Source organism: Cornus florida, unplaced genomic scaffold (genome assembly GCF_030987335.1).
Source record: "Cornus florida cultivar Cherokee Brave unplaced genomic scaffold, ASM3098733v1 CherokeeBrave_3.0.0_Hap2_Chr09, whole genome shotgun sequence".
Classification (NCBI taxonomy): domain Eukaryota; kingdom Viridiplantae; phylum Streptophyta; class Magnoliopsida; order Cornales; family Cornaceae; genus Cornus; species Cornus florida.
In genome coordinates, this window is record NW_026775579.1 from 45,721,199 (window position 1) to 45,747,987 (window position 26,789).

General features: G+C 37.8%; 1 protein-coding gene across 1 annotated transcript; it reads left to right on the forward strand.

Annotated features, from left to right (window-relative positions):
• LOC132272560 (uncharacterized) lies at positions 1 to 26,789 on the forward strand (the record flags this gene model as incomplete). The annotated part of the gene is made up of 5 exons (XM_059773684.1): positions 1 to 183; positions 24,736 to 24,819; positions 25,557 to 25,752; positions 25,954 to 26,331; positions 26,566 to 26,789. Coding segments are annotated over exons 1-5 (1,065 nt in total), but the record flags the coding sequence as incomplete, so codon positions are not given.

Here is a 26,789-nt window from a genome sequence, read left to right on the forward strand (position 1 = left end):
ATGCCGGCGAGTCGCCCAAATACAGTAGAGTTTGGAGATGAGGGTTATATAGAATTTACTACTAAGGTGGTTGATGATGAGGCCACAGAGGATGAGATGGATCTCTCTGATGGCCAAGCTTTACTTAGGAGGAGGCCAGTTCCTACAGCACAGCCTGAGAGTTCTTCTCAGGCTGAGATTAGAGTTTTATAGGCCCAGGTGGCAGAGTTGCAGGACGGACAGACAATGCTGAGACAGATGCTGACTGCACAGTAGAGCATTCTTGAGGAGCTACTACGCCGCACTCCGTCTGCTCATTTTATTTCTACTGAGACTCCTCCACCTCATATGGATTAGCTGTCTAGGGCTTTTTTGTATTTTCTTTTGATAGATAGGCACTTTTATTGACTAGGGCAGTATTTCTGATATATTTAATTCTCTATGCTATATTTCTGCCCCAAGTCTGTTATTTAAAAGCATTGTATGATTATAATCATATATATATGTGCTTTTTTCCTGTCTAATACTTGTGTTGGTATATGAGCTCCATATGTTATTTCTCTGATATTACTCCATATACTTGATACTTTGATGTGTGTTGGAGATTGTTTATTTTGCCAGGTATTACAGATTAAGTTTGGGAGTGATTTCTTTACTTTGCCCTCTTGTGCTTCATTTTGGTATATCTTTGCTGGTCTGTTTTTATGGTAATATCTTTCTAACTCTATTATGTTTTCACACATTGAGGACAATGTGTACACTAAGTTTGGGGGTAAGGGGAAATTCAAAATATTTGCTGGAATAGCACAAGGTTTTACAATTTGATGTTACAAGCATGATTTTGAGTCTATTGATTATCAAGTATTATTTTTGTAGTTTGATATTGGTTAGAAATGGTTTGTATGACAATAGAATGTTGAAAAGGATTCTTAAAAATTTTTGAAATTAGTTGGTGGCCTATGGTCCACTTTGTTAGGATGGTTATTGTTTGATGAAATTGATCTATGAAATACCTTTACACATATTCATACTTACATGATTTTTTGTGGGGTATAGACTAGAAATCTTGTTTTGTTTTGAGTTAAACTGAGATTAGCAGGTGCATTTGATGATTTTGATAACCGAGGCATTAAAAAAATAAGAAAAAAAAGTTTTAAAAAGGTATGCATGCAAGCAAGAAAGAAAAAAATTTCTTCACCAATGTGAATGAGAGAAAAAAAAAATGAATAAAAAATGAAGAAAAGAAATAGAAATGGGTCAAGTTCAGGTTTGTGTCTAGATTGCTTGAGCAATTATGTCCTTAGGGGTGTGTTCTGACACCTAATGCCCTAAGACTATCTAGTTTGGGAGTTATTGGCTAAAAGCTTATTACATAAGGGGTTTAGGTTGCGTAGATTACTTTAACAATTAGGTCCGGAGGGGTGCTTTACCACTTAATGCCTTAAAACCGTCTGGCTTGGGAACTATTGGCCGAAAGTTCGTTACATGGATGATTTAGAAAGCTTAATAGACTTGAACATTGCAAAATATCCTTTTCGAAAAATGCATACCAGTAGAGAAATAATAATGCCTTGGGAGTTGGAATTTTGAAAAGTTTGCTTGTGAGTTGATGAATAACAATGAATAAATGCAAGAATAGACAGTAAGCCACATGTTTGACTGTAAGTTCACTACTAAAATCTTTTGGAGATTAAAATTATTGAATAAATGATTAAATTGACATATGGGAACCATGGCTGCCAAATTCAAATTGGGAGTTGAAAGTTTTTCTGATTAATATAATTAGTTGTACTAGCTATATTTGATTGACTGATGAGTTGCAGGGATATCATGACTTGAAAATAGGCTTGAATGAGCTTATTGTGCAATTAAGGCACTGTTTGAGATGTTTATGGGTACCATCATTGGAAACCCTCACGAGACTATAATTCGTCGGCTAGGGTTAACCTAGGGGTTTAAAGGCTTATTGCATAAGGTAAATGCAACTGTGATTCCCATGAAAGCAGTTTTTTAGTTTTGTATTGCTAAGGGACTAGCAATATGTAAGTTTGGGGGTGTGATGAGAGTTGAATATTGTATATTCGAGCCCTTAAATATACGTATGTTAAGGCCTAAAGTGATACTTTTATCCATTGTTAGATTGATTTATGTTTATTGTGTGTTTATAGGTACTTTTCCAGATAAACGATTAAAATCGGTACCTTATGATGAAAAGATTGATATCAAAGCTTACAGAGTCGTTGCTGGTCATTCAAAGCAAGCTGAGAGCTTAAATGGTGAAGTTTGGAAGAATGCAAGTCCTAAAGCTCGAGCCTAAGTCCTACGGCTCGAGCCCTGCAAGAAGAAAAAGAAAAAAATTAACAAGGCATTAACACTCGAGCCTTGTACCTTCAGAGCTTGAGCCCTAACCAAGGGCACTCAAGCCTTGACCCTTAAGCTCGAGTATGAGGTGTCAGAATTTGAAGAGTTGATTGAAATGAAGAACCAAGCTTCCACGGTCTCATGCCAAACCTCAAGGATCGAGCGCCATCATTCAAAACTCGAGCCTTGAGCACCAAAAGCTCGAGCCCAGCACCAAAAGTTTAAGCCTCATGAAGATTGGATCGAGCACTGTTAAAAGAAAAGAACCCTGAAATATTCTAAATGTTGAAGGAAAAGACCCTTCGGAAAATATTTGAATAAATTTGACTGAGTACAAAATTGAAGCTCGAGCACCATCTTTTGAAGCTCGAGCAATACTTCAAGAAAGCTTGAGCTTTGCTCCTAAAGTTAGAGCCTGAGCCCTAACTTTTGGTGTGAGAAATTCAGTATTTGATGAGGCTAGAATCCCGGCTACTTAGTGAAAAGGATTTGTTATCCACCTTTGTCAAAAATGAAAGCTTTTAATGCACTATTAGGTCAATTGGGATATAATTAGATCAATGGTCAACAAAGCATGTACCATACAAATGAATGATAATGTGCACCTGTGCTAGCATAGAATCCTAGAGTGTATCTTAAAACAATCACAAAATCAGGATGATGTGGACCACAAATGCAAGCGAGATATCAATTTTTCGAAAAATTTACTCCTAAATGACATCCACAAAGCACACAAGGAGTATTGGACTCTCAAGTTAAGCAATTTTTAAATTCTAAGTATCATGGTCCTTAAAAGACCAAAATCATGGCTCTAGACTCTCAAATCATACCACATGCATAGAAACTAAGTGTGATATGTAAAATATGCTTACACACCCCCAAAATTAATCTGTGCATTGTCCGCAATATGCAGAGAAGCAACAGATAATGGAAAGAGTATACCAAATGGGTGTAGCAAAAGGAACCCGGCAACAGAAGCTTAGCTTTGGAAGGCACATCCCCAAACTTAGATTTTGAAAACCTGTCTGAAAATGGTCACACTAGCAATTACAATCAAATATCAAATGAAATAGAATTAAACATGTAAATGCAATATGGCATGGGATGGAAGAGAGAAGAAAGTGCAAGCCCAAAATGAAATTAGCAAGACTACACAATAAGGCAAAATATATATATTTTTAGTTTTTTATTTTTTTGATCAATCAAAAATTCTTTAATCGATCAAAACCGCTGAAAAACTGAGGCCAAGGATCAAAAATTTCTGATGCAAACTTGATCGATTGAAATTATTTTTGATCAATTAAGACCATTGTTCGACCGATCGAACATTTTTGACGCATTTTCGATTGATCAAAATTCAGATCAATTGATAGAAGACTCCAGCCTTTGAAATTTAAAGAATGCAAATTTTGAAAAACTCACAACATGCTTGGAAAGATTAAAGAGGAAATGGAGAAATAGAGTTTGGAAACTCTATTGGAACTAGGTTTAACGTCTCTAGACTATCAAACAGTTCTATACATCAACATAAACTGGATCCACCAAGAGGGCGGATTCCATATGTCTTTGAAAAACTTGCCTTTCAATGTTGGGCTTCAACCTTTGCCCATTTACTTTGATTGCATTGCCAACTTTTAAGCTCTTTATCTCAACTGCCACATGAGGCATAATAGAAATGATTTCATATGGGCCTTCCCATTTGGTACGCAACTTCCTAGGAAAGAGTTTAAGTTTAGAGTTGAAGAGCTATGCTTTTTGATAAGCGCTGAATATTGCATATTCAAGCGCCTTTAGCTACATTACTTAAGTCCATTATTTGATTATTCTATATAGATTATCTTCATTTGCATGTTTTTATATATTTTCAGGTTTATTGGCTAAAAAGGAGCAAAAATGATGTTTTGTTCAATCTTTGACTAACAATGTGCTCAAGGCTAAAGTTCTGGCAGCAGTGGAGTCTGATTTTGGTCACCATTTTTGGCCTACAAACTCAAGAACTAGACTTCCATTAAAACATGGCGTATTTAGAGCTTTGAATTAGCTTTCCAAATCTTCAAACGGTTCGTTATTTGGAGTTCGGAGCAGAAAGTTATGGCTATTTTACCAAAGTAGTGCAAAGTAGGTCAAGAGAAAGGAGCATTCTGGCCAAACTTCGAGCGCTCGAAGTGCTTATTTAAAGCACTCGAACTTTGAGCAAAATGCTCTCCGGGATCCATCACTTCAGCCCATTTGCACCTTGATTCCCTCATTCATGATTTCCATCTTTATGGGTTGGTTGGAGATGTCTTTTGGAGGGGAGTTGCGCTTTGTTTGGAAGGGTTTGGTAGGAGGATGTCTACAAAAAGGTGAGGGGAACCACATATCAATATCATATCTCATCTTGCAAGATTTCTAGAGAGAGAAGGAGGAGGAGAAGAGAGAGTTCTTGAAGCTACAACAAAGGAACTCGAAAATGGGGATGGAGACCAAGCTTCTTCCTTCCTTTAGAGTTTCCATGGGTAACTAAATCTTCTTCTAGGGAGGTGATGAAGCCCCTCCCTTGTAAGCATGTCCTAGTATAGTTCTATTTTAGGGATTGCAATGTATAATCTTTGGTCCTTTCATGGTCTAGAGCATTTTGCCTCTTGTAATGGATCTTCATGTATTTAAATGATTAATGTTGAGTCAATTATCTATCTTAGATGGTTTATTCTTTAAATCATATTGCTTGCACTCTCATGGTGACAATGGTAGTGAGATCATGGAATAGTTTTAATGGCATGGAGTTGGAGAACTTTGATAAATCATTGCTTAGGTGAAGCCTTTGATGGTTTATGCTTATTTCTTACCTTCATGTGCTTCATCATTTTATCTAGGGCTTGATAATCTTTCATTCAAGTAAATGTGGTTAAGCTACACCTTAGTTAGGTAGTCTAAACATATTAACCTTTGATGGATCATGCTTACTTGAGATTTAATGTGCATCTTGTTGATTATATGGCAACTATATGTTGCCATATATTTCTTGACCATCATATATTGTTTGTAACGACCATAGTTTTTAGGCCAGCGTGTCCTGTGATGAACCATAAGGATGATCCGATAACGGATCCGAATGCAGAAGCAAAAACAAAAAAACAAGACTCTAAGAAGTCAAAGTGACCTTCCATGAGGTCGTGGAACTCAACAAAAACTGATGCGGAAGCAAAAGATCGAAAATATGGCAAATAAGCCCCCAGGGGCAAAATAGTCATTTCTAAAAACATTAGATTCGGGTGCCACCGAGCACACCGCTGGAAGGACAACGAAAAACTAATCAAGATGGACTCAAGAATCGCATGATTCGGAGTCTGAACGAAGGAGAAACGGCATGACGAAGAAAAACGAGCACTTAAAGCAAAAAGGGTAAACTGGTAATTATCTAGGAAGAACTGGGTGCAACCGAGCACACCGTTAGAAAGACAGAGAAAAATTAGTCAAGTTCAAAAAAAAATTCACTTGAATTGGAGTTCGGAAGAAGGAGAAAAGCCCAAAAGAAAAATTGACGTCGCGGCGGCTCGACGAGGGGCCATGGCGCACACGGCGCCCATGTGCGAGCCCACCGGCGCCCAAGGACATGGCTGGTGGCAGCCCTTGGCTGCTGCTACATTTTTTTTGATCTGCCCAGAACTGAGGCTTGAAACGGAGGTCAAGATGAGTTTTTCTGAAAAAACACGAAGAAGAAACCCCCCTAAAATCAAGTTTTCTACCCGACAGCATAGACGGAATCGAAAAAACTCACTGTGAAATCCCCAAAATGCCCCTAGATCAGAACTGAACAAGAGGGTCATAAAGCTGCTAAATGAAAACTGGAAGCAGAAACTTCACAAGGGATTTCCGGTACTAAGACGACCTTTTTTGGAAAAACACGAAAAAAAAACCCCCCCTAAAATCACGTTTTCTAAGCGACCATGTTGAAAGAAGAAAATAAAACTAAGGTGAAAGGTCCAGAATGCCCCTAGATCAGAATATGCAAAAAAAAATGCGAAATGAATTCACAAGAGGCTCAAAACACAAATGATGAGGTTTTGCCCAGAAACGACTATGCAAGCAAACGTAACTTACCTATTTAGATGCGCTACAATGGTCCATGGCTTAAAAATATAGCCAATGCAAAATCCGACCCCCTAACGGGCAAAAAGGCAAAAATGGACTTGGAATGGAAAACATGGAATCCAAAAATGCAAAACGGGATCAAATGATCGTTTGGCCCTTGGCCACACTTCATACAAGATTAATAAGACCCTATAAAAGAAGGAAAATGGAATTCCCACACCCGATGCAACCGTGGTGAAGGAATGACTTGCGATTTTTCAAGATTTTCACAATATTTCATGAAGTTAAAAAGTTGCATAAAATACAATATACATGTCATTGGCCTCCGGCCTCATCTCATACATATCAAATACATTGAAAGGAGTGTACTTAAGTACACATTACAGACATGGAATCAAATATACATATTTTGACATATAAGTCTACAAAATGACATTTCATGCTAACATTTGCATGAAATGGAAACTTGAAAGCTACTCGACATCCAAGGAATGCTAGGCTTCACGAACTAAGTCTTCGTACCTGAAATATGTCCCAGTATCGTAGGGGTGAGTAACATAAAGTTACTCGTAGGAGATGAGCATGCATCGACCTAGCATTTTACAAATTTATCACCTTAAGGTGAAACATGTTAAAGGGGCTCATGCCACCTAACGTCTATATGCAAGTGAGACTCGGGGAGCATCCTAAGCTACCTTAGAGTGTAAGCAACAAGAATCATGATATACATACGTGTATGAAACGAATCATGGTTGGGATAATCTATAGAACACGACAAGAGGAATGCTTGAGCATATATTAACATGAATTGCATTTTCAATACAATTGAACTAGGTCTAGAGTAATCTATACAACATAACAAAAGCATAGTTGAATACAAGTTAACAAGAATCACATTATCCATGCAATTCAAGAAGAAAAGAGCATGTTATACAACGCAACAAGGTTTAAGTTCTCAAAGCCATCAACTTAGAATCTAAAGCACAAAATAACAGTAGTGGTTCATCCCACCTAACGTCTATGTTATAAAAGAATCAATAGGATCAATCCTAAGCTTTATTAGAATGTTAAAACACGATTTTCAATATCGATGCAATTTAACCAACATTAGAACTTCTAATACAACGCATAAAGCATAATTTCGCAAAGTTAACATCCTATAACTTAAAATGGAACGACAAATAAGAAACAACAAGTTACAACATCATCTAGTTATCAACTTGAAAATGAAATGCGAAATTAAATAAAGTGGATACTCAGACGTCACGCCGGATCAGACCGACAACATAGTTACTTTAGGGTTACTAGCCCATGGGCAACCTCTCTATGTGCGCACTAGACTATATATAGAGGGAATATCTCCCGTGCTAGAACCACGTCCTAGCCATAGTCAAACAACGACATCCCCAAGTTTCCAAAATCAATAAGTTGTGCAACAACGCATATATCAACAGGAATATGCAAGATAATCAACTATCTACTAAGCACAACCAAATTTGGAAACCTATACAATACATGCTCTATATCCACAACTAATATGATATGATGAATGTCGAATCTTCAGTGTGCGATTCGTTACACGCTATGCACGAAAGATGTTAAACACGAAGTGTACAAATCATTACACAAGGCAACAATATATTCAATAAGGAAAACATATTCTCAAGAATACAAACATAGCAACTATGTTATCCAATGTTCAAAACATAACCAAATGAATATATAACAAGTCCAAGTCCATGATTTTGATATAGAAATGACTTTCAAACACAATTAAATCCATGGCTCAATTCGATAGAATTTAATTAAATAAAAATAATTAAATCCCCTAGATTCTAATTCAATTCTAAATAACCTCAAATTAATACATATTAAAGAACATGGCATGGTCATCACCTATATCCATTCTAAAACTCAATTAGGTTATTGGAACAACAAAGTAGCCTTCTAATTAAATCATGCTAATTTAATTACCAAGGTTCTAAAGCAACTTCAAATGGTCCATAATTAATATATACTAGTAAACAAGTCATGGCCAATACAAATATCAAGTTAAAATCTTAATTAAGCTAATGGGACCACAAAATAGATTTTAATTAATTCTTTTAATTAAAATCTCTAGATTTTCAAACTTAACCAAATGCTCTCAATTTAACATATCTTAGAGAATATGCCAAGGACTAATGTAATATCACATTACAAGTTTATTTCATTCAATTTAAGACCATGTGACTTAACCTTTCACTAAAGTTAAATATAAATTAAAAGTTGCAATTCTCATGTAATTAATCCCAATTTAATATATGTGAACAACTACACCAAAACTTAATTTTCTAACATGTCACAATTCAATTCCAAGTTGTATATCACCATGAGGATTAAATCTTAAACAAGGAATTTAATTAAATGAAAGGTTTGAAAATCTAACCGAATATTCTAAATCAAACATATGTGAAGCTATATGGCATGTAAGTCAAGAATATCAAGTCGGAATTTAAATAGAGTGAATAGTGCACTCGGAGCAAATTAATTAATAATTACTAATTTTTAAAACACCTCCAATTACTTTCAAATTCAACTACGTCGGAGAGCATGCAAATGCCTAATTTAATATGCTAACACATATTGATTTTAAGCTAGTTAAGGCCATGCGAATTAATCTTTCACCTAAGATAAATATTAAATAAAATCTTTAATACTTATTCAAATGTTCCAATTTTAATACATGACAATGAGCATATCAAGGGGCAATATAAAATCATGCTACATGTTTAAACCAAGTCATGAGCAACCGGGAAAATTAGATCCCGTACAAGAAAAATAAATAATAAAATCTCTACATTTTATATTTAATCATACAAACAAGTAGTATAAGCATCACAAGCATGCTATATAACAAGAATTTAAACCTAAAACATTTCCTACCTCAATTTGAGATGAAAATCTCAAATGCCATCAAAATGGAACGGCTCCGAATCCAACGAAACTACTAGGTTTTGTCGGGGACAACGCCATGAACATAACCCCCATGAAAGCCCCATCAAAATCATAACTTGACCTCAAAGCCAAACTCAAGAAATGGTCAAAACTGAATCTAATAATGGGGAAAGGTAGAGCACGGTGAGGGGAACAACAAACGTTAAGGCTGAAGACTTTCCATCAAGGAAAAGTGAACCAAAAGAGGAGAGAGATGATGGCTGCACCCCTTGGGCTGCCATGGGAGCTCCAGGTCGTGCATGAAGAGGGGACAAGATGAAAAATGAAATATCTCACCCCCCTTTTATAGAAATCTCAAAAAGTGCCCCGAACGGGACCCGCCGGGTCCGAAAAAGTAAAATTTGAGCAAACACGCTTAAATGGCAAAAATTTGTGAACAAAAAAGATTCAAAATGATAAAATATGAATAACGGAAGAAACAGCATCAAAAACCGAGTCCCGAGCAGAAAGTTATGCCTAAAACAAGTTTGGCGAAAACTGGGGCCAAAAACACTGAAACTAGAAAACATTGACCAGGTGGAAATTCTATGAATTTACAAGTCAACAAAAAGTGAAAATGAATCCCGTACGTGGATCCAGGCTCCAAACAAGACATTTTGCAATAACTTTCGTTAATTGCACAATGGCCCCTACAAAAAGGATTAACTACGAAACTGGCCCAGAATGAAAATATCTTCCAAAAGATATTTTCTTAGATGCCCCTGAAATAAAATATCTTCAAAAGATATTTATGAAAAACACCACAAGAAATGAAATTAATTCCAAAGATTTATGCATCCATGCCCCTATGGGCACCGGGAGCAACCAGAGTACTTTCTTGCAAAAGTAAAGATACATATTTCGTGGAAACCACTCACGATAAGGATACGTGAAGTCAAAAACCAAATTCGAGCTTGAAAAGTGAGGTTGTGCCAAAAACTGACAAACGGAGATAAGACGAAATAGGGAAAAGGACGAAATAGCGCATAGTGTTGAAAAACGAAAAATGTGAAAATGACTCGGTCCTCAAAGGAAGTTGTCAATCCTCGAAAAAGAGTCTCAGGAACCAATTCTGAGCACTCGAGGTGACACTAAGCGACATGAAACAGAGCTCAGAAAAGAAAATTAAACGAAAAAAAATTCATTCGTAAAATTTCAAGAAAAAGGAAAGGGAGGCAAATGACTGGGTCGTTACAACCTACCCTCCTTAAAGGAATTTCGTCCCTGAAATTAGGAACATACCAGAGAGAACAGAATAATGACCGAACAAAAGGTCAAATCAAAGGACAGCTCACAACACACTGAAGGACGAATCCCGAAGTCTACAGATCAATTGAAGGAACGCGAAACCAAGAACTGAGGCAACACCTAATACCAATCGGCACGTTAACTCAACGTCAACTACCGAGAGAATCCCAAGACAATGAAACGTTGAAACATGATAGAAGAAGAGAATGACAAGGCAGTACGAACAGTGACCAGAACTCGCCCACATTTACTCGTCAGCAAGGTTGCATGACGGTATAAGGCACTAGTTCATAACATGCCCCAACCAGGTCAACTTTGAGAAACCAATTGATACGAATGACATCAATGTCAAAAATGATCATTACCAGAAGCACCGCGGGAACTAGGCATCTGCGAGAGTTTGGGTAGCTAATCCCAAAACTCTGACAACAATGACACTGGCACCATACGCTTAAGGCCTTAGATCTAGAAGCCACGATGAAAGGGAATGAAAAGGTACCTCCCTGGCCCACGTCTTACCCTACCATAAAATGAAAAGGAAATGAATCACAGTCGTCTACGCTCACATGAGCCTCACTCGCATAAACCAACAGAACAGACAAGAAGGTTCCCTACATGGGTCCTCACAGAATGAATTTCTCCTATCCAAGGAAGAAACTCGTGAAACAAGAACGCATCCAAGGGATACGACAAATCCTAAGAGACAATGCAAAAACCTGACATAAAGTAAACAAGTAGCATGCAACATAGCATAACTATCAAATCACACAAGTAGTAAACAAGTTGCCACATAAGCAAATAGGCATGTTATCAAATCAAACATGTTATCAAGAAGCACACAGACATGTTATCACACTAGAACATGATAGTGACACAGAACATGTTATCAGGAAGCATATATACATAAAAGCATGCTCAACCAATGATAGATATCTCAAAACACCTGAACATGTGAACATGTTATCATACAAGACAGGTTATCAAGATACAAATGATAAATCAAAGCAAAACAACATGAGCATGATATGCACCCAAAACCCGTCGTCCAAGGTATTCAAACCCGGATGCTCTGATACCACCTGTGACGACCCTGGTTTTTAGGCCAGCGTGTCCTGTGATGAACCATAAGGATGATCCGATAACGAATCCGAATGCGGAAGCAAAAACAGAAAACAAGACTCTAAGAAGTCAAAGTGACCTTCCATGAGGTCGTGGAACTCAACAAGAACTAATGCGGAAGCAAAAGATTGAATATATAACAAATAAGCCCCCAGGGGCAAAATAGTCATTTCTAAAAACTATAGATTCGGGTGCCACTAAGGACACCGCTGGAAGGACAACGAAAAACTAATCAAGATGGACTCAAGAATCGAATGATTCGAAGTCCGAACGAAGGAGAAACAGCATGACGAAGAAAAACGAGCACTTAAAACAAAAAGGGTAAACTGGTAATTATCCAAGAAGAATCGGGTGCAACCGAGCACATCGTTCGAAAGATAGCAAAAAATTAGTCAAGTTCAAAAAAAAATTCACTTGAATCGGAGTCCGGACGAAGGAGAAAAGCCCAAAAGAAGAATTGACGTCGCGGCGGCCCGACGAGGGGCCATGGCGCACACAGCGCCCATGCGCGAGCCCACCGGTGTGCATGCTGGCGCCTAAGGACATGGCTGGTGGCAGCCCTTGGCTGCTGCTACATTTTTTTTGATCTGCCCAGAACTGAGGCTTGAAACGGAGGTCAAGACGAGTTTTTCTAAAAAAACACGAAGAAGAAACCCCCCTTAAAATCAAGTTTTCTACCCGACAACACAGACGGAATCGAAAAAAACTCACTGTGAAATCCCCAAAATGCCCCTAGATCAGAACTGAACAAGAGAGTCATAAAGCTGCTAAATGAAAACTGGAAGCTGAAACTTCACGAGGGATTCCTGGTACCAAGACGAACTTTTCTGGAAAAACACGAAAAAAAACCCCCCCTAAAATCACGTTTTCTAAGCGTCCATGTCGAAAGAAGAAAATAAAACTGAGGTGAAAGGTCCATAATGCCCCTAGATCAGAATATGCAAAAAAAATGCGAAATGAATTCACAAGAGGCTCAAAACACAAACGATGAGGTTTTGCCCGGAAACGACTATGCACGCAAACGTAACTTACCTATTTAGACGCACTACAATGGTCCATGGCTTAAAAATATAGCCGATGCAAAATCCGACCGCGCAACGGGCAAAAAGGCAAAAATGGACTTGGAATGGAAAACATGGAATCCAAAAATGCAAAACGGGATCAAATGACCGTTTGGCCCTTGGCCACACTTCATACAAGATTAATAAGATCCTATAAAAGAAGGAAAATGGAATTCCCACACCCGATGCAACCGTGGTGAAGGAATGACTTGCGATTTTTCAAGATTTTCACAATATTTCATGAAGTTAAAAAGTTGCATAAAATACAATATACATGTCATTGGCCTCCGGCCTCATCTCATACATATCAAATACATTGAAAGGAGTGTAATTAAGTACACATTACATACATGGAATCAAATATACATATTTTGACATATAAGTCTACAAAATGACATTTCATGCTAACATTTGCATGAAATAGAAACTTGAAAGCTACTCGACATCCAAGGAATGCTAGGCTTCACGAACCAAGTCTTCGTACCTGAAATATGCCCCAGTATCGTAGGAGTGAGTAACATAAAGCTACTCATAGGAGATGAGCATGCATCGACCTAGCATTTTACAAATTTATCACCTTAAGGTGAAACATGTTAAGGGGCTCATGCCACCTAACGTCTATGTCCAAGTGAGACTCGGGGAGCATCCTAAGCTACCTTAGAGTGTAAGCAACAAGAATCATGATATACATACGTGTATGAAACGAATCATGGTTGGGATAATCTAAAGAACACGACTAGAAGAATGCTTGAGCATATATTAACATGAATTGCATTTTCAATACAATTGAACTAGGTCTAGAGTAACTCATACAACATAACAAAAGCATAGTTGAATACAAGTTAATAAGAATCACATTATCCATTCAATTCAATAACAAAAGAGCATGTTATACAATGCAACAAGGTTTAAGTTCTAAAAGCCATCAACTTAGAATCTAAAGCATAAAATAACAGTAGTGGTTCATTCCACCTAACGTCTATGTTATAAAAGAATCAATAGGATCAATCCTAAGCTTTATTAGAATGTTAAAACACGATTTTCAATATCGATGCAATTTAACCAATATTGGAACTTCCAATACAACGCATAAAACATAATTTCGCAAAGTTAACATCCTGTAACTTAAAATGGAACGACAAATAAGAAACAAGTTACAACATCATCTAGTTATCAACTTGAAAATGAAATGCGAAATCAAAGAAAGTGGATACTCGGACGTCACGCCGGATCAGACCGACAACATAGTTACTTTAGGGTTACTAGCCCATGGGCAACCTCCCTATGTGCGCACTAGACTATATATAGAGGGACTATCCCCCATACTAGAACCACGTCCTAGCCAGAGTCAAACAACGACATCCCCAAGTTTCCAAAATCAACAAGTTATGCAACAACGCATATATCAACAGGAATATGCAAGATAATCAACTATCTACTAAGCACAAACAAATTTGGAAACCTATACAATACATGCTCTAAATCCACAACTAATATGATATGATGAATGTCGAATCTTCAGTGTGCGATTCGTTACACGCTATGCATGAAAGATGTTAAACACGAAGTGTGCAAATCATTACACAAGGCAACAATATATTCAATAAGGAAAATATATTCTCATGAATACAAACATAGCAACTATGTTATCCAATGTTTAAAACATAACCAAATGAATATACAACAAGTCCAAGTCCATGATTTTGATATAGAAATGACTTTCAAACACAATTAAATCCATGGCTCAATTCGATAGAATTTAATTAAATAAAAATAATTAAATCCCATAGATTCTAATTCAATTCCAAATAACCTCAAATTAATACATATTAAAGAGCATGGCATGGTCATCACCTATATCCATTCTACAACTCAATTAGGTTATTGGAACAACAAAGTAGAACTCTAATTAAATCATGCTAATTTAATTACCAAGGTTCTAAAGCAACTTCAAATGGTCCACAATTAATATATACTAGTAAACAAGTCATGGCCAATACAAATGTCAAGTTAAAATCTTAATTAAGCTAATGGGATCACAAAATAGATTTTAATTAATTCTTTTAATTAAAATCTCTAGATTTTCAAACTTAACCAAATGCTCTCAATTTAACATATCTTAGAGAATACGCCAAGGACTAATGTAATATCACATTACGAGTTTATTTCATTCAATTTAAGACCATGTGACTTAACCTTTCACTAAAGTTAAATATAAATTAAAAGTTGCAATTCTCATGCAATTAGTACCAATTTAATATATGTGAACAACCACACCAAAGCTTAATTTTCTAGCATGCCACAATTCAATTCCAAATTGTACATCACCATGAGGATTAAATCTTAAACAAGGAATTTAATTAAATGAAAGGTTTGAAAACCTAACTGAATATTCTAAATCAAACATATGTGAAGCTATATGGCATGTAAGTCAAGAATATCAAGTCGGAATTTAAATAGAGTGAATAGTGCACTCGGAGCAAATTAATTAATAATTACTAATTTTCAAAACACCTCCAATTACTTTCAAATTCAACTATGTCGGAGAGCATGCAAAGGCCTAATTTAATATGCTAACACATATTGATTTTAAGCTAGTTAAGGCCATCTGAATTAATCTTTCACCTAAGATAAATATTAAATAAAATCTTTAATACTTATTCAAATGTTCCAATTTTAATACACGACAATGAGCGTATCAAGGGGCAATATAAAATCATGCCACATGTTTAAACCAAGTCATGAGCAACCGGAAAAATTAGATCCCGTACAAGAAAAATAAATAATAAAATCTCTAGATTTTCTAGTTAATCATGCAAACAAGTAGTATAAGCATCACAAGCATGCTATATAACAAGAATTTAAACCTAAAACATCCCCTACCTTAATTGGAGATGAAAATCTCAAATGCCATCAAAATGGAACGGCTCTGAATTCGACGAAACTACTAGGTTTTGTCGGGAACAACGCCGTGAACATAACCCCCATAAAAGCCCCATCAAAATCATAACTTGACCTCAAAACCAAACTTAAGAAATGGTCAAAACTAAATTCTAATAAGGGGGAAAGGTAGAGCACGGCGAGGGGAACAACAAGCGTTAAGGCCGAAGACTTTCCATCAAGGAAAAGTGAACCAAAAGAGGAGAGGGAAGATGGCATCACCCCTTGGGCTGCCATGGGAGCTCCAGGTCGTGCATGAAGAGGGGAGCAGATGAAAAATGAAATATCTCACCCCCCTTTTATAGAAATCTCAAAAAGTGCCCCGAACGGGCCTCGCTGGGTCCGAAAAAGTAAAATTTGAGCAGACGCGCTCAAATGGCAAAACTTTGTGAACAAAAAATATTTAAAATGATAAAATATGAACAACGGAAGAAACAGTATCAAAAACCGAGTCCCGAGTAGAAAGTTATGCACAAAACAATTTTGGCAAAAACCGGGGCCAGAAACCCCGAAATTGGAAAACATCGACCAGGAGGAAATTCTATGAATTTACAAGTCAACAAAATGTGAAAATGAATCCCGTACGTGGATCTAGGCTCCAAACAAGACATTTTGCAATAACTTTCGTTAATTGCACAATGGCCCCTACAAAAAGGGTTAACTGTGAAACTGCCCCAGAATGAAAATATCTTCCAAAAGATATTTTCTTAGATGCCCCTGAAATAAAATATCTTCAAAAGATATTTATGAAAAACCCTCCAAGAAATGAAATTAATTCCAAAGATTTATGCATCCATGCCCCTGTGGGCACCGGGAGCAACCAGAGTACTTTCTTGCAAAAGTAAAGATACGTATTTCGTGGAAACCACTCATGATACGTGAAGTCAAAAACCAACTCCGAGCTTGAAAAGTGAGGTTGTGCCAAAAACTGACAAACGGAGATAAGACAAAATAGGGAAAAGGACGAAATAGCGCATAGGTCGAAAAACGAAAAATGTGAAAATGACTCGGTCCTCAAAAGAAGTTGTCAATCCTCGGAAAAGAGTCTCAGGAACCAATTCCGAGCACTCGATATGACACTAAGCGACACGAAACAGAGCTCAGAAAAGAAAATTAAACGAAAGAAAATTCATTCATAAAATTTCAAGAAAAAGGAAAGGGAGGCAAATGACTGGGTCGTTACATTGTTTTTCCCCAATTTAGCTCTAATCTAGCATGTGTATAGGGATGGAGGCGGATTCACTTCCCTAGTCCTCTTTACTTGTATTTCATCTCCTTTAAATTCTTGCAAGCTTTTATTTTATGCATCTTAATTTCATAGCTTAAGTGACAACCAACAAATCCTCTATGAACACCCCGTATCATTTAAAAAGACTCTAGAAACTTAGGTTGCCATAGATTAGCGTAGTCCCAGTGGTTCGACTTACCCGACCAATAGCCCTATTTTACAATGATTCGTGCTATTGCGAAGGTTGATTTATAATTGTAATCGACTCAACCAATCAATTTTTGGCGCCATTGTCGGGGACTGCAAAAGATCTATGCAGTATCCCATTCCTTACTGCATTCAGTTTGAGCGCTCGAAGACACCATTTCGAGTGCTCGAAAGCCCATCCATGCCCACTGTCCAAACTTCGAGCGCTCAAAACCTACTGTCTATACTTCGAGCGCTCGAAGGGCTTACTTCGAGCGCTCGAACTCCCCCACTCCTTTTAAAAATTGACTTATCCTCTTCCATTTATTCAATTTCACTCATCCATTCCCCTAGCTCCCACGACCTCCTTGATTCATTTCACCTCCCTAACTTCTCCACCTCTTCCTCTTCCTCATTTCTTCATCTCCAACCTTCTCCTATCTCCATCACTCTCTCATCCACATCACCAGCACTTACCACCAAGCACAAGGGGCCTTTGGTTCTCCATTTTTGGGTGAGTTTCTTCTTTCTTTTCTCTTTCACGTTTTTGGTATAAATGGAGGATGGGATTGTTTGTGTAGAGGTATAGTATATGTTTGGGGCTTGTATATAGTCAATTGCAGGTAAAATTTTTTGGGTTTTCAAGCACCATTCACTGTCTTTACCTCTAATTTTTGCAAAGTGCACACTACCTGCTTGACAAAATTCCTGAACCAATTTCATCTCTCTAAATGGCCCCGCTTTTGGCATTATTTTGTTATCCGTTTTAAACTTGTGGCTAATGTGTGCATATTTGTGTTTTGTTTGGATTTTTTTCTTTCAATAAAATTCATGTTAATGTTATTATTTCTGTTTTGGTTTTTCTTAAGATACCTATGCGTTTACAAGTGTATATTAGTTGTATTTTGACAGGTCTTCATGTCCAAGTTTAGGGGAAACAGTTGCGTATTCACATAAATGGAAACCTTTACCTTCGTCATTCCACTTGGTATTATTGTTCTTTTACCCTCTATTCTCTTTATTTTTACATCTTTGTCTTCACACATTGAGGACAGTGTGTCATTCAAGTTTGGGGGTATTGTGTATTGTATAGTGTTTACATTTGCTATTTTGTTCAAATAGATTGGTATAAAACTAAAAATTAAAAAAAAAAATAGAAGAAATGATTTTATAGTCTTGGAACTTGTTGGAGATTGAAGCACGTGTTGAATACTTTGTGTATAGGGGTAAATGATAGTTATGAAATGAGGAAAATTTGAAATGAACATGTGGATTCAAAATGGTTTGTATAAATGCTTCAATTAGACTATCTTCGAGTATCACTCTCTTCTATGCTTCACACTTCACATATGCACACCGGAAACTTAATTGTGAGGCATGCAACCCGATTTACCTTGACCATGACTTTGTTGATTTGAATTGATGACCCTAATGAATGGATATCTTTGGCATTGAATATATATATATATATATATATATATATATATATATATATATATATATATATATATATATATATAGTTAGATAAGGATAATTGCTAGTTTAAGTTCGTAGCCTTACTAACTCGAGTTATTAAGCCTTAGGAGTGTTTTTACACTTAGCACCCTAAAGCCATCTGGTTTGGGAGTTGTTGGCCTAACACCTGCTACATGGGTTAGTTAGAAAGCTTAAAGGACTTAGGCATTGCACGGTCATTCACAAAATAAAAATAAATAAATATGGTTCGTTGGAGTTTGTAGCCTTTCCAACTCGAGTTATTAAGCCTTAGGAGTGTTTTTACACTTACCACCCTAAAGCCATCTAGTTTGGGAGTTGCTGGCCTAACACTTGCTACATGGGTCGATTAGAAAGCTTAAGGGACTTCGGCATCGCACGACCATAATATGTATCATCTAAAAATAAAAAAAAATAAAAAAAGAAAAAGAAAAAGAAAAACAACAAAAAGTTGTATGGTGAATAAATTCATGCCTTAGAGACCTCATTAAAAAGGAAAATTCAATGATTTGAAGACTTGTGTTATGAAATTGGAAAAAGAAGGTAAAAGCCACATGTTGGGAATCCGGTTCACTTTCACTGAAGTTATAGTTGATTTTTATTATAGATATGACAATTGAAGTATTTATATGGATCATGATGTTGATGCATGAGAATTGAAAGATGTTTTCCCATTTTGTATATCAAGGCCTCATATACACACGGTAGTCTTCATAATGATTCCATCTCCAATGTTCTCTATGTTCCAAGTTTGAAGATAAGCTTTGTGCAACTTTATGCACCATGTTTGATGTTTGTGGGTAACATTTCTGTTAAACCCTCACGAGACTTCACTCATCCTCTAGGGATGCCTGGGGGTTTAAAAGGCTCGTTGCATATGTTAAATGCAACCGTCACTCTCACGAAAAAGAGTTAAAAGAGATGCTTTGACGAGTTCTTAAAGAATTAAAGCACGCCGTTGCCAGGGACCTTCATTTTGGCCAAGATTAATGATCCATAGGACTCATGACACTCTATGAAAAAAGTTCTAGGAAGAATTTCCGCGTCTTCGGGCCGAGCCAAATCATTTTAGGTTGCAAGTAGCAAATTGGTGCAAGGTTGTAACAGCGCGGGCGCCGGTTCATTTTCCATCAGACTTTGGCCTCCAATTCTGACCCTTTGTATGTGCGAATTTGGTCTTTAGTAAAACATGAAATATGAAGGTCTATGAGTCAGCTTTCCATAGACATAAAGTTTACCTCATTTGGAGTTCAGAGCAAAGAGTTATGTCATTTTTACCAAAGGTGTACAGAACAGCCTGGCAGCAGTGAAGTTCAACTTTGCTCTTCATTTTAGACCTACTAAACTTAAGAACTAGACTTCTATTAAAACATAGAGTACTTAGAACTTTGAATTAGCTTTCCAAATATTTAAACAGTTTGTCATTTGGAGTTTGGAGCAGAAAGTTATGGCCATTTTACCAAAGTAGCTCAGAGCTAAACAAGTTAACTTCGAGCGCTCGAAGGGCTTACTTCGAGCGCTCGAACTTTGAGCAGAATGCTCTCTGGGATCCATCACTTTAGCCCACTTGCTCCTTGATTCCCTCATTTATGATTTCCATCTTTATGGGTTGGTTGGAGATGTCTTTTGGTAGGGAGTTGAGCCTTGTTTCGATGGAGAGGATATCTAGAAGGTGAGGAGAACCACATAACATATATCATATCTCATCTTTGCAAGATTTTTGGAGAAAGAAAGAGGAGGAGAAGATAGAGTTCTTGAAGCTATAACAAAGGAGCTCAAAAATAGGGATGGAGACCAAGCTTCTTCCTTCCTTTAGAGCTTCCATGGGTAACTAAACATCCATCTAGGGAGGTGATGAGGCCCCTCCCTTGTAAGCATGTTCTAATTTAGGCTATATTTTGGGGATTACAATGTATATTCTATGATTTTTTCATAACCAAGAGCACTTCATTTGTTGTAATGAATGTTGACATATATGGATGATTTCTTTAAGTTGATTATCTTGTTTTAGATGATGTCTTATATTAATCATATTGCTTGAGTTTTCATGGTGAGAATGGAGACAAGGTTATGAAATGGTTTAATGGCATGTTGATAAGTACTTTGATAGATCATTGCTTAGGTGAAACCTTTGATGGTTTATGCTTATTTCTTACCTTCATGTGCTTCATCATATTATCTAGGGCTTGATAATATTTCATTTAAGTAAATGTGGTTAAGCTACACCTTAGTTAGGTAGTCTAAACATGTTAACCTTTGATAGATCATGCTTGCTTCAGATTTAATGAACTTCTTGAGGATACTATAGCAACCAAGTGTTGCTATGTATCATGACCATAATATATATTGTTTTTCCCCCAATTTAACTCTAATCTAGCATGTGTATAGGAATGGAGGCGGATTCACTTCCCTAGTCCTCTTTACTTGTATTTCATCTCCTTTAAATTCTTGCAAGCTTTTATTTTATGCACCTTAATTACATAGCTTAATTGACAACCAACAAATCCTCTATGAACACCCTATATCATTCTAAAAAGACTCTAGACACTTAGGTTGCCATAGATTAGCGTAGTCCCAGTGGTTCGACTTACCCGACCAATAGCCTTATTTTACAATGATTCATGCTATTGCGATGGTTGATTTATAATTATAATCGACTCAACCGATCAATTTTTGGGCCCGTTGCCGGGGACTGCAAACGGTTTAGCAACCGAAGTTTTAGGGTTAATTTTAGTGTGATTGTTAATATCATGAATTGTGAATATTTCTTTTTTAGTTTGACCACCATGTGTTGTAAGTGAGATTCTAGGGATTAGTAGCTCGCCGAGGGAAAACTAGCTAATTTGTAAGTCTAGAGGACTCCAGGTAAGTCTCTTGACCTTCTAGTTTCATCATTGTAATATATTGTGCATGTGTTAAACTTATTGATAATTTAGTTTTAAAGCCCTGGTTGAGGCTTTTATCTTGTTTAAATTTCGTGTACAAGCATCGGTCCTTGTCGTGGCCATTTAAATTCTGTCTTGATAATTGAGGAGAATGGGAACATCGTATGTAGAGCTGTGAATAATGAATAGTAGCATTGATAGCATTATGTATTGTTGATGTTTGGCCGTAGATCGCTCTCCCTACCAACTCTTGACTTGCCAGTTGACATAAATTCACTTGAAAGAACTCTTAAACGAAACCTTAGGGAATCTTCTAGCATAAGAGAACTTGAAACTGAATTTAACACAATGGCTGAAAATGTAGGAGATGTCAGAAATGAGGGAATTAATAATGATAGGGCCGAAATTCCAAATGTAGAGCCAATGACTCTCAGGGACCATTTCATCCCTACTACATGTGCTTCACCTTCATGCATAGTGATTCCAAACATCGATGCGGCTCAATATGAGATCAAATCAAGTACCATTCAAATGCTTCCATCTTTCCATGGCCTTGATAATGAAGATCCATATAAGCATCTTGATGAATTCCTTGAAATCTATTCGACCATCCGGTTGAGAGGTTTTCCTGAGAATGCACTCCATCTGCATCTTTTCCCATTTTCTTTTAAAGATAGGGCAAAGTATTGGTTAAACTCACTCACTCCAAATTCCATCACTTCTTGGGGTCAATTACAGTAAGAATTCCTTAAGAAGTATTATCCGGTGAGTAAAACCAACCAAATGAGGCGTTCCATTCTTAGCTTTTCTCAAACGGATGGAGAACAACTCTACGAGACTTGGGAAAGGCTACAAGACCTTCTTAGAAAATATCCGCATCATTTGATTCCAAAATGGCAATTAGTGCAAGCTTTCTATGCTGGCTTGACCGAACCCCATAGATTCATGGTTGACTCTTCTTGTGGTGGGATGTTCATGTCCAAGAATGCGGATGAGGCTTGGACCCTAGTAGAGAATTTAAGCGAAAATTCACTTCAACATAATTCTCGTAGGGCTCCGACCTCAACCAATGTAAAGAACACCAACCCTTATCAACCAAAATCAATAAGGGAGGATTCATCCCAAGTGGATGCCATAGCTCATAAATTCTATCAATTGATGGCACCACATCTCTCTCCTTCATTATCTCAAAATTCGGCAAGTTCGGTATGCTCATCGTATACTAGTCTATTCCATCTCACAGAAGATTGCCCCACACCGGAGCAATTTTCCAATCCAAATCAAGAGCAAGCTAATGCCATGTTCTCAAGATCCGGGACTAATCCCTATTCCACTACCTACAATCCGAGATAGCGAGATCACCCAAATTTTTTGTGGCGGCAACAAACCCCACAAAATTCCCAATTCCAAAATCAAGGGCATCAAAATCAGCCCCCTCCTCAATTTCAAAATAGGCAATTTCCAGCCTCTTTAAGCTACCGTCCTTCGTATAATCCAAATGTCTCTAATCAACCTCCGGTGTACCCAACTGATGAAATTGTGGCTGCAAACAAGCAAATGATGGATTCTAACAAGCAACTCTTGACATCTTTGCAGCCTACTCTTCAAATGGTTCACTCTCATACTCAATCCATAGTTAAGCTCGAAAATCAGGTGGGCCAAATAGCTAACTCTATGAACCAATTGCTTCAAAAGGACAAAGGTAAGCTTCCCGCTCAACCATTTGAAAATCCTAGAGGGATACATGCGATTGATGAAACCCCTCCATCGAGTGGGCTGAGTCATGAGCATGTTCAAGCAATCACCACCTCTAGGAGTGGTAGAGTGGTTGACAACAAGGTTGATGGAGACAAAAATGAAAAAGAACCTCCTTTGAAAAATCCAAATTCAAGCTCTTCCAATCAAATTCCAAGCTCTTCTCGTCCAAATACCATTCACGAAAATCCCACACATGTTAACCCAAATGTGGAAACTACTTATGACCCAAAAGCTCCGATTCCTTAATGTCTTCAAGAGTCAACACATATTGGGAACAAGAATTGTAAAATTCAAGACATGTGGGAAGTTTTCAAGCAAGTAAAGATCAACTTGCCCCTCTTGGATGCTATCAAGCAAATCCCTCCTTATGCAAAATTTCTCAAAGACTTGTGCACTCAAAAGCGCACTTCTAAAAGTCATTTGCCAAAGAAAGTGAGGTTAACTGAAAATGTTAGTGCTATCATTCAGCACAGCACTCCTCCAAAGTATAAGGATCCGGGTGCCCCCACAATCTCTTGTGTCATTGGTGACAACAAAATCGAGAGGGCCCTCCTTGACTTAGGAGCTAGTGTGAATTTAATTCCATACTCAGTTTACTTACAGCTTGGCCTAGGAGATTTAAAGCCGACTTCCATGGTTTTGTAACTTACCGATAGATCGGTCAAGCATCCACGAGGCATTCTTAAGGATGTTATCATCCAAGTGGACAAATTCTACTTCCCGGTAGACTTTATGGTTCTTGACACGAAACCGGTCCACGATCCAAAAAAGCATATTACCATGATCCTTGGTGGGCCATTCTTAGCTACGGCTAATGCATTAATTAATTGCCGAACCGGGGTGATGGACATTGTTTTTGGAAATATGCAAGTCAAACTCCATATCTTTCATGCAACTCAACATCCTTCCAATGAGGATGATTGTTTCCTTGTTGATGTCATTGATGAAGTGGTCGAAGAATCTCTCCCCTTCATTCTAAGCAAGGACCCCCTTCAAACTTGTATGTCTCATTTCGACTTCTCAAACTTTGACATTGATCAATCCATCCAAGAAGTTAATTCTCTGCTTGATGTCGACGCTATCATGGATATTCCCCCTTGGAAAATTCCAAGAGAGCCGCTTCCTCAGCTTTTTACTACTCCTCCGGTTCCGTCTCTGAAATCTCCACCACTACTTGAGCTTAAGTCGCTCCTGGCCCATCTCAAGTATGTATTCCTTGGTTCAAATCAAACACTCCCGGTCATCATTGCATCAGACCTTCTAAAGGACCAAGAAACTAACCTTTTAGCAGTGCTACAAGAGCACAAAGAAGCTATTGGTTGGGCAGTGGCTGACTTGAAGGGAATTGATCCCTCCATTTGTATGCACCGCATTCATATGGAGGAGGACGCAAAGCCTACTAGAGAGGTTCAGTGCCAGTTAAATCCTAACATGAAGGAAGTGGTAATGAAGGAAGTGATAAAATTGCTAGATGCGGGAATCATCTACCCCATCTCTGATAGTAAGTGGGTAAGCCCCACACTAGTTGTTCCTAAGAAATCCGGTCTCACCGTTGTTGAAAATTCAGCGGGTGAGCTCGTGCCACAACGAACCACCACTGGGTGGCGTGTGTGTATTGATTACCGGAAGCTTAATTCGTCAACTAGGAAAGATCATTTTCCACTACCATTTATTGATCAAATCCTAGAAAGGTTAGCCGGCCAAAGCTACTATTGTTTTCTTGACTGTTATTCCAGCTATAACCAAGTGGCAATCGCCCCCCAAGATCAAGAGAAAACAACATTCACATGTCCCTTTGGAACTTTTCCATATCGACGCATGCCTTTTGGGCTATGCAATGCTCTGGCAACATTTCAAAGGTGTATGATGTCCATATTTTTCGATATGGTTGAAAAATTCTTGGAAGTTTTCATGGACAATTTTTCTATCTTTGGCTCCTCCTTTGATTCATGTCTCAAAAATTTATCTTTTGTGCTCCAAAGATGCAAGGAGACAAATCTAATTCTAAGCTGGGAGAAAAGCCATTTCATGGTCCAAGAAGGCATTGTTCTAGGACATGTCATCTCTAAACGGGGAATCAAGGTAGACAAGGCCAAAGTTGAGTTAATCTCTAATCTTTAACTAATCTTCCTCCTCCGAATTTTGTCCGTCAAATCCATTCTTTTCTTGGCCATGCCGGATTCTATCGTCGCTTCATCAAAGACTTTAGCAAAATCTCACGGCCCTTGTGTAATCTCTTAGCCAAGGATGTTCCATTCAATTTTGATGAAGCTTGTATGAAAGCTTTCATTAAACTTCGTACTCTCCTCTCATCTGCCCCAATAATGAAACCGCTTAATTGGTCTCTTTCGTTTGAGATCATGTATGATGCATCCGATTATGCATTAGGCGCGGTTTTAGGCCAACGTGTGGACAAGCTCCCATACGTCATTTATTACGCTAGTCGAACTCTTTCTGATGCTCAATTAAATTACGCAACTACTAAAAAAGAGTTGCTAGCTGTAGTTTATGCTTTGGACAAATTCCGCTCCTATCTTCTAGGTTCCAAGGTCATAGTTTTCTTGGATCATGCCGCCCTTCGGCACTTGTTATCAAAGAAAGAGACCAAACCCCGCTTGATTTGATGGATACTCTTACTTCAAGAGTTTGACATTGAAATCCGGGACAAAAAAGGGGCAGACAATGTTGTCGCCGATCATCTCTCTCGCTTACTCATTGAAAAATCTTCCGATTTCGCCGCTGTCCGTGATTCCTTTCCGGATGAACAACTCTTCCAGATTTCCCATGCAAATCTTCCATGGTTTGCGGATATTGTTAACTACCTTGCGGTAGGTAAAATTCCAACTCATTGGTCCAAACAAGAGAAGGACCGGTTCTTCTCCCAAGTCAAGCATTTCTTTTGGGAAGATCCGGAACTATTCAAATACTGCCCGGACCAAATAATCCGGCGATGTATTCCCGAAACTGAGACCACAAGCATCCTCAATTTCTCTCATACTCTTGCTTGTGGAGGCCATTTCAGTGCCAAAAAGACCACTCACAAAGTTCTTCAAAGCGGATTCTATTGGCCTTCCTTGTTTCGAGATGCATACAATTTCTGTAAATCATATGAAAGATGCCAAAGGCTCGGATCCATGTCCCAAAGAGACATGATGCCCCTCACTTCTATCTTAATAATTGAAATTTTTGATGTGTGGGGAATCGACTTCATGGGACCATTTCCACCTTCTTATGGCTATAAGTACATCCTTGTAGCGGTGGACTATGTTTCCAAATGGGTGGAAGCCGCGACCACCAGAACCAGTGATCATAAAGTCATGATTAAGTTCATTCAATCTAACATCTTTAGTCATTTTGGTACGCCCCGAGCAATCATCAGCGATGACGGATCACATTTCAGAAATCATTATCTTAAATCCGTCCTTTCTAAGTATTCCGTCATTCATAAGGTTGCTACACCTTACCATCCTCAAACGAGT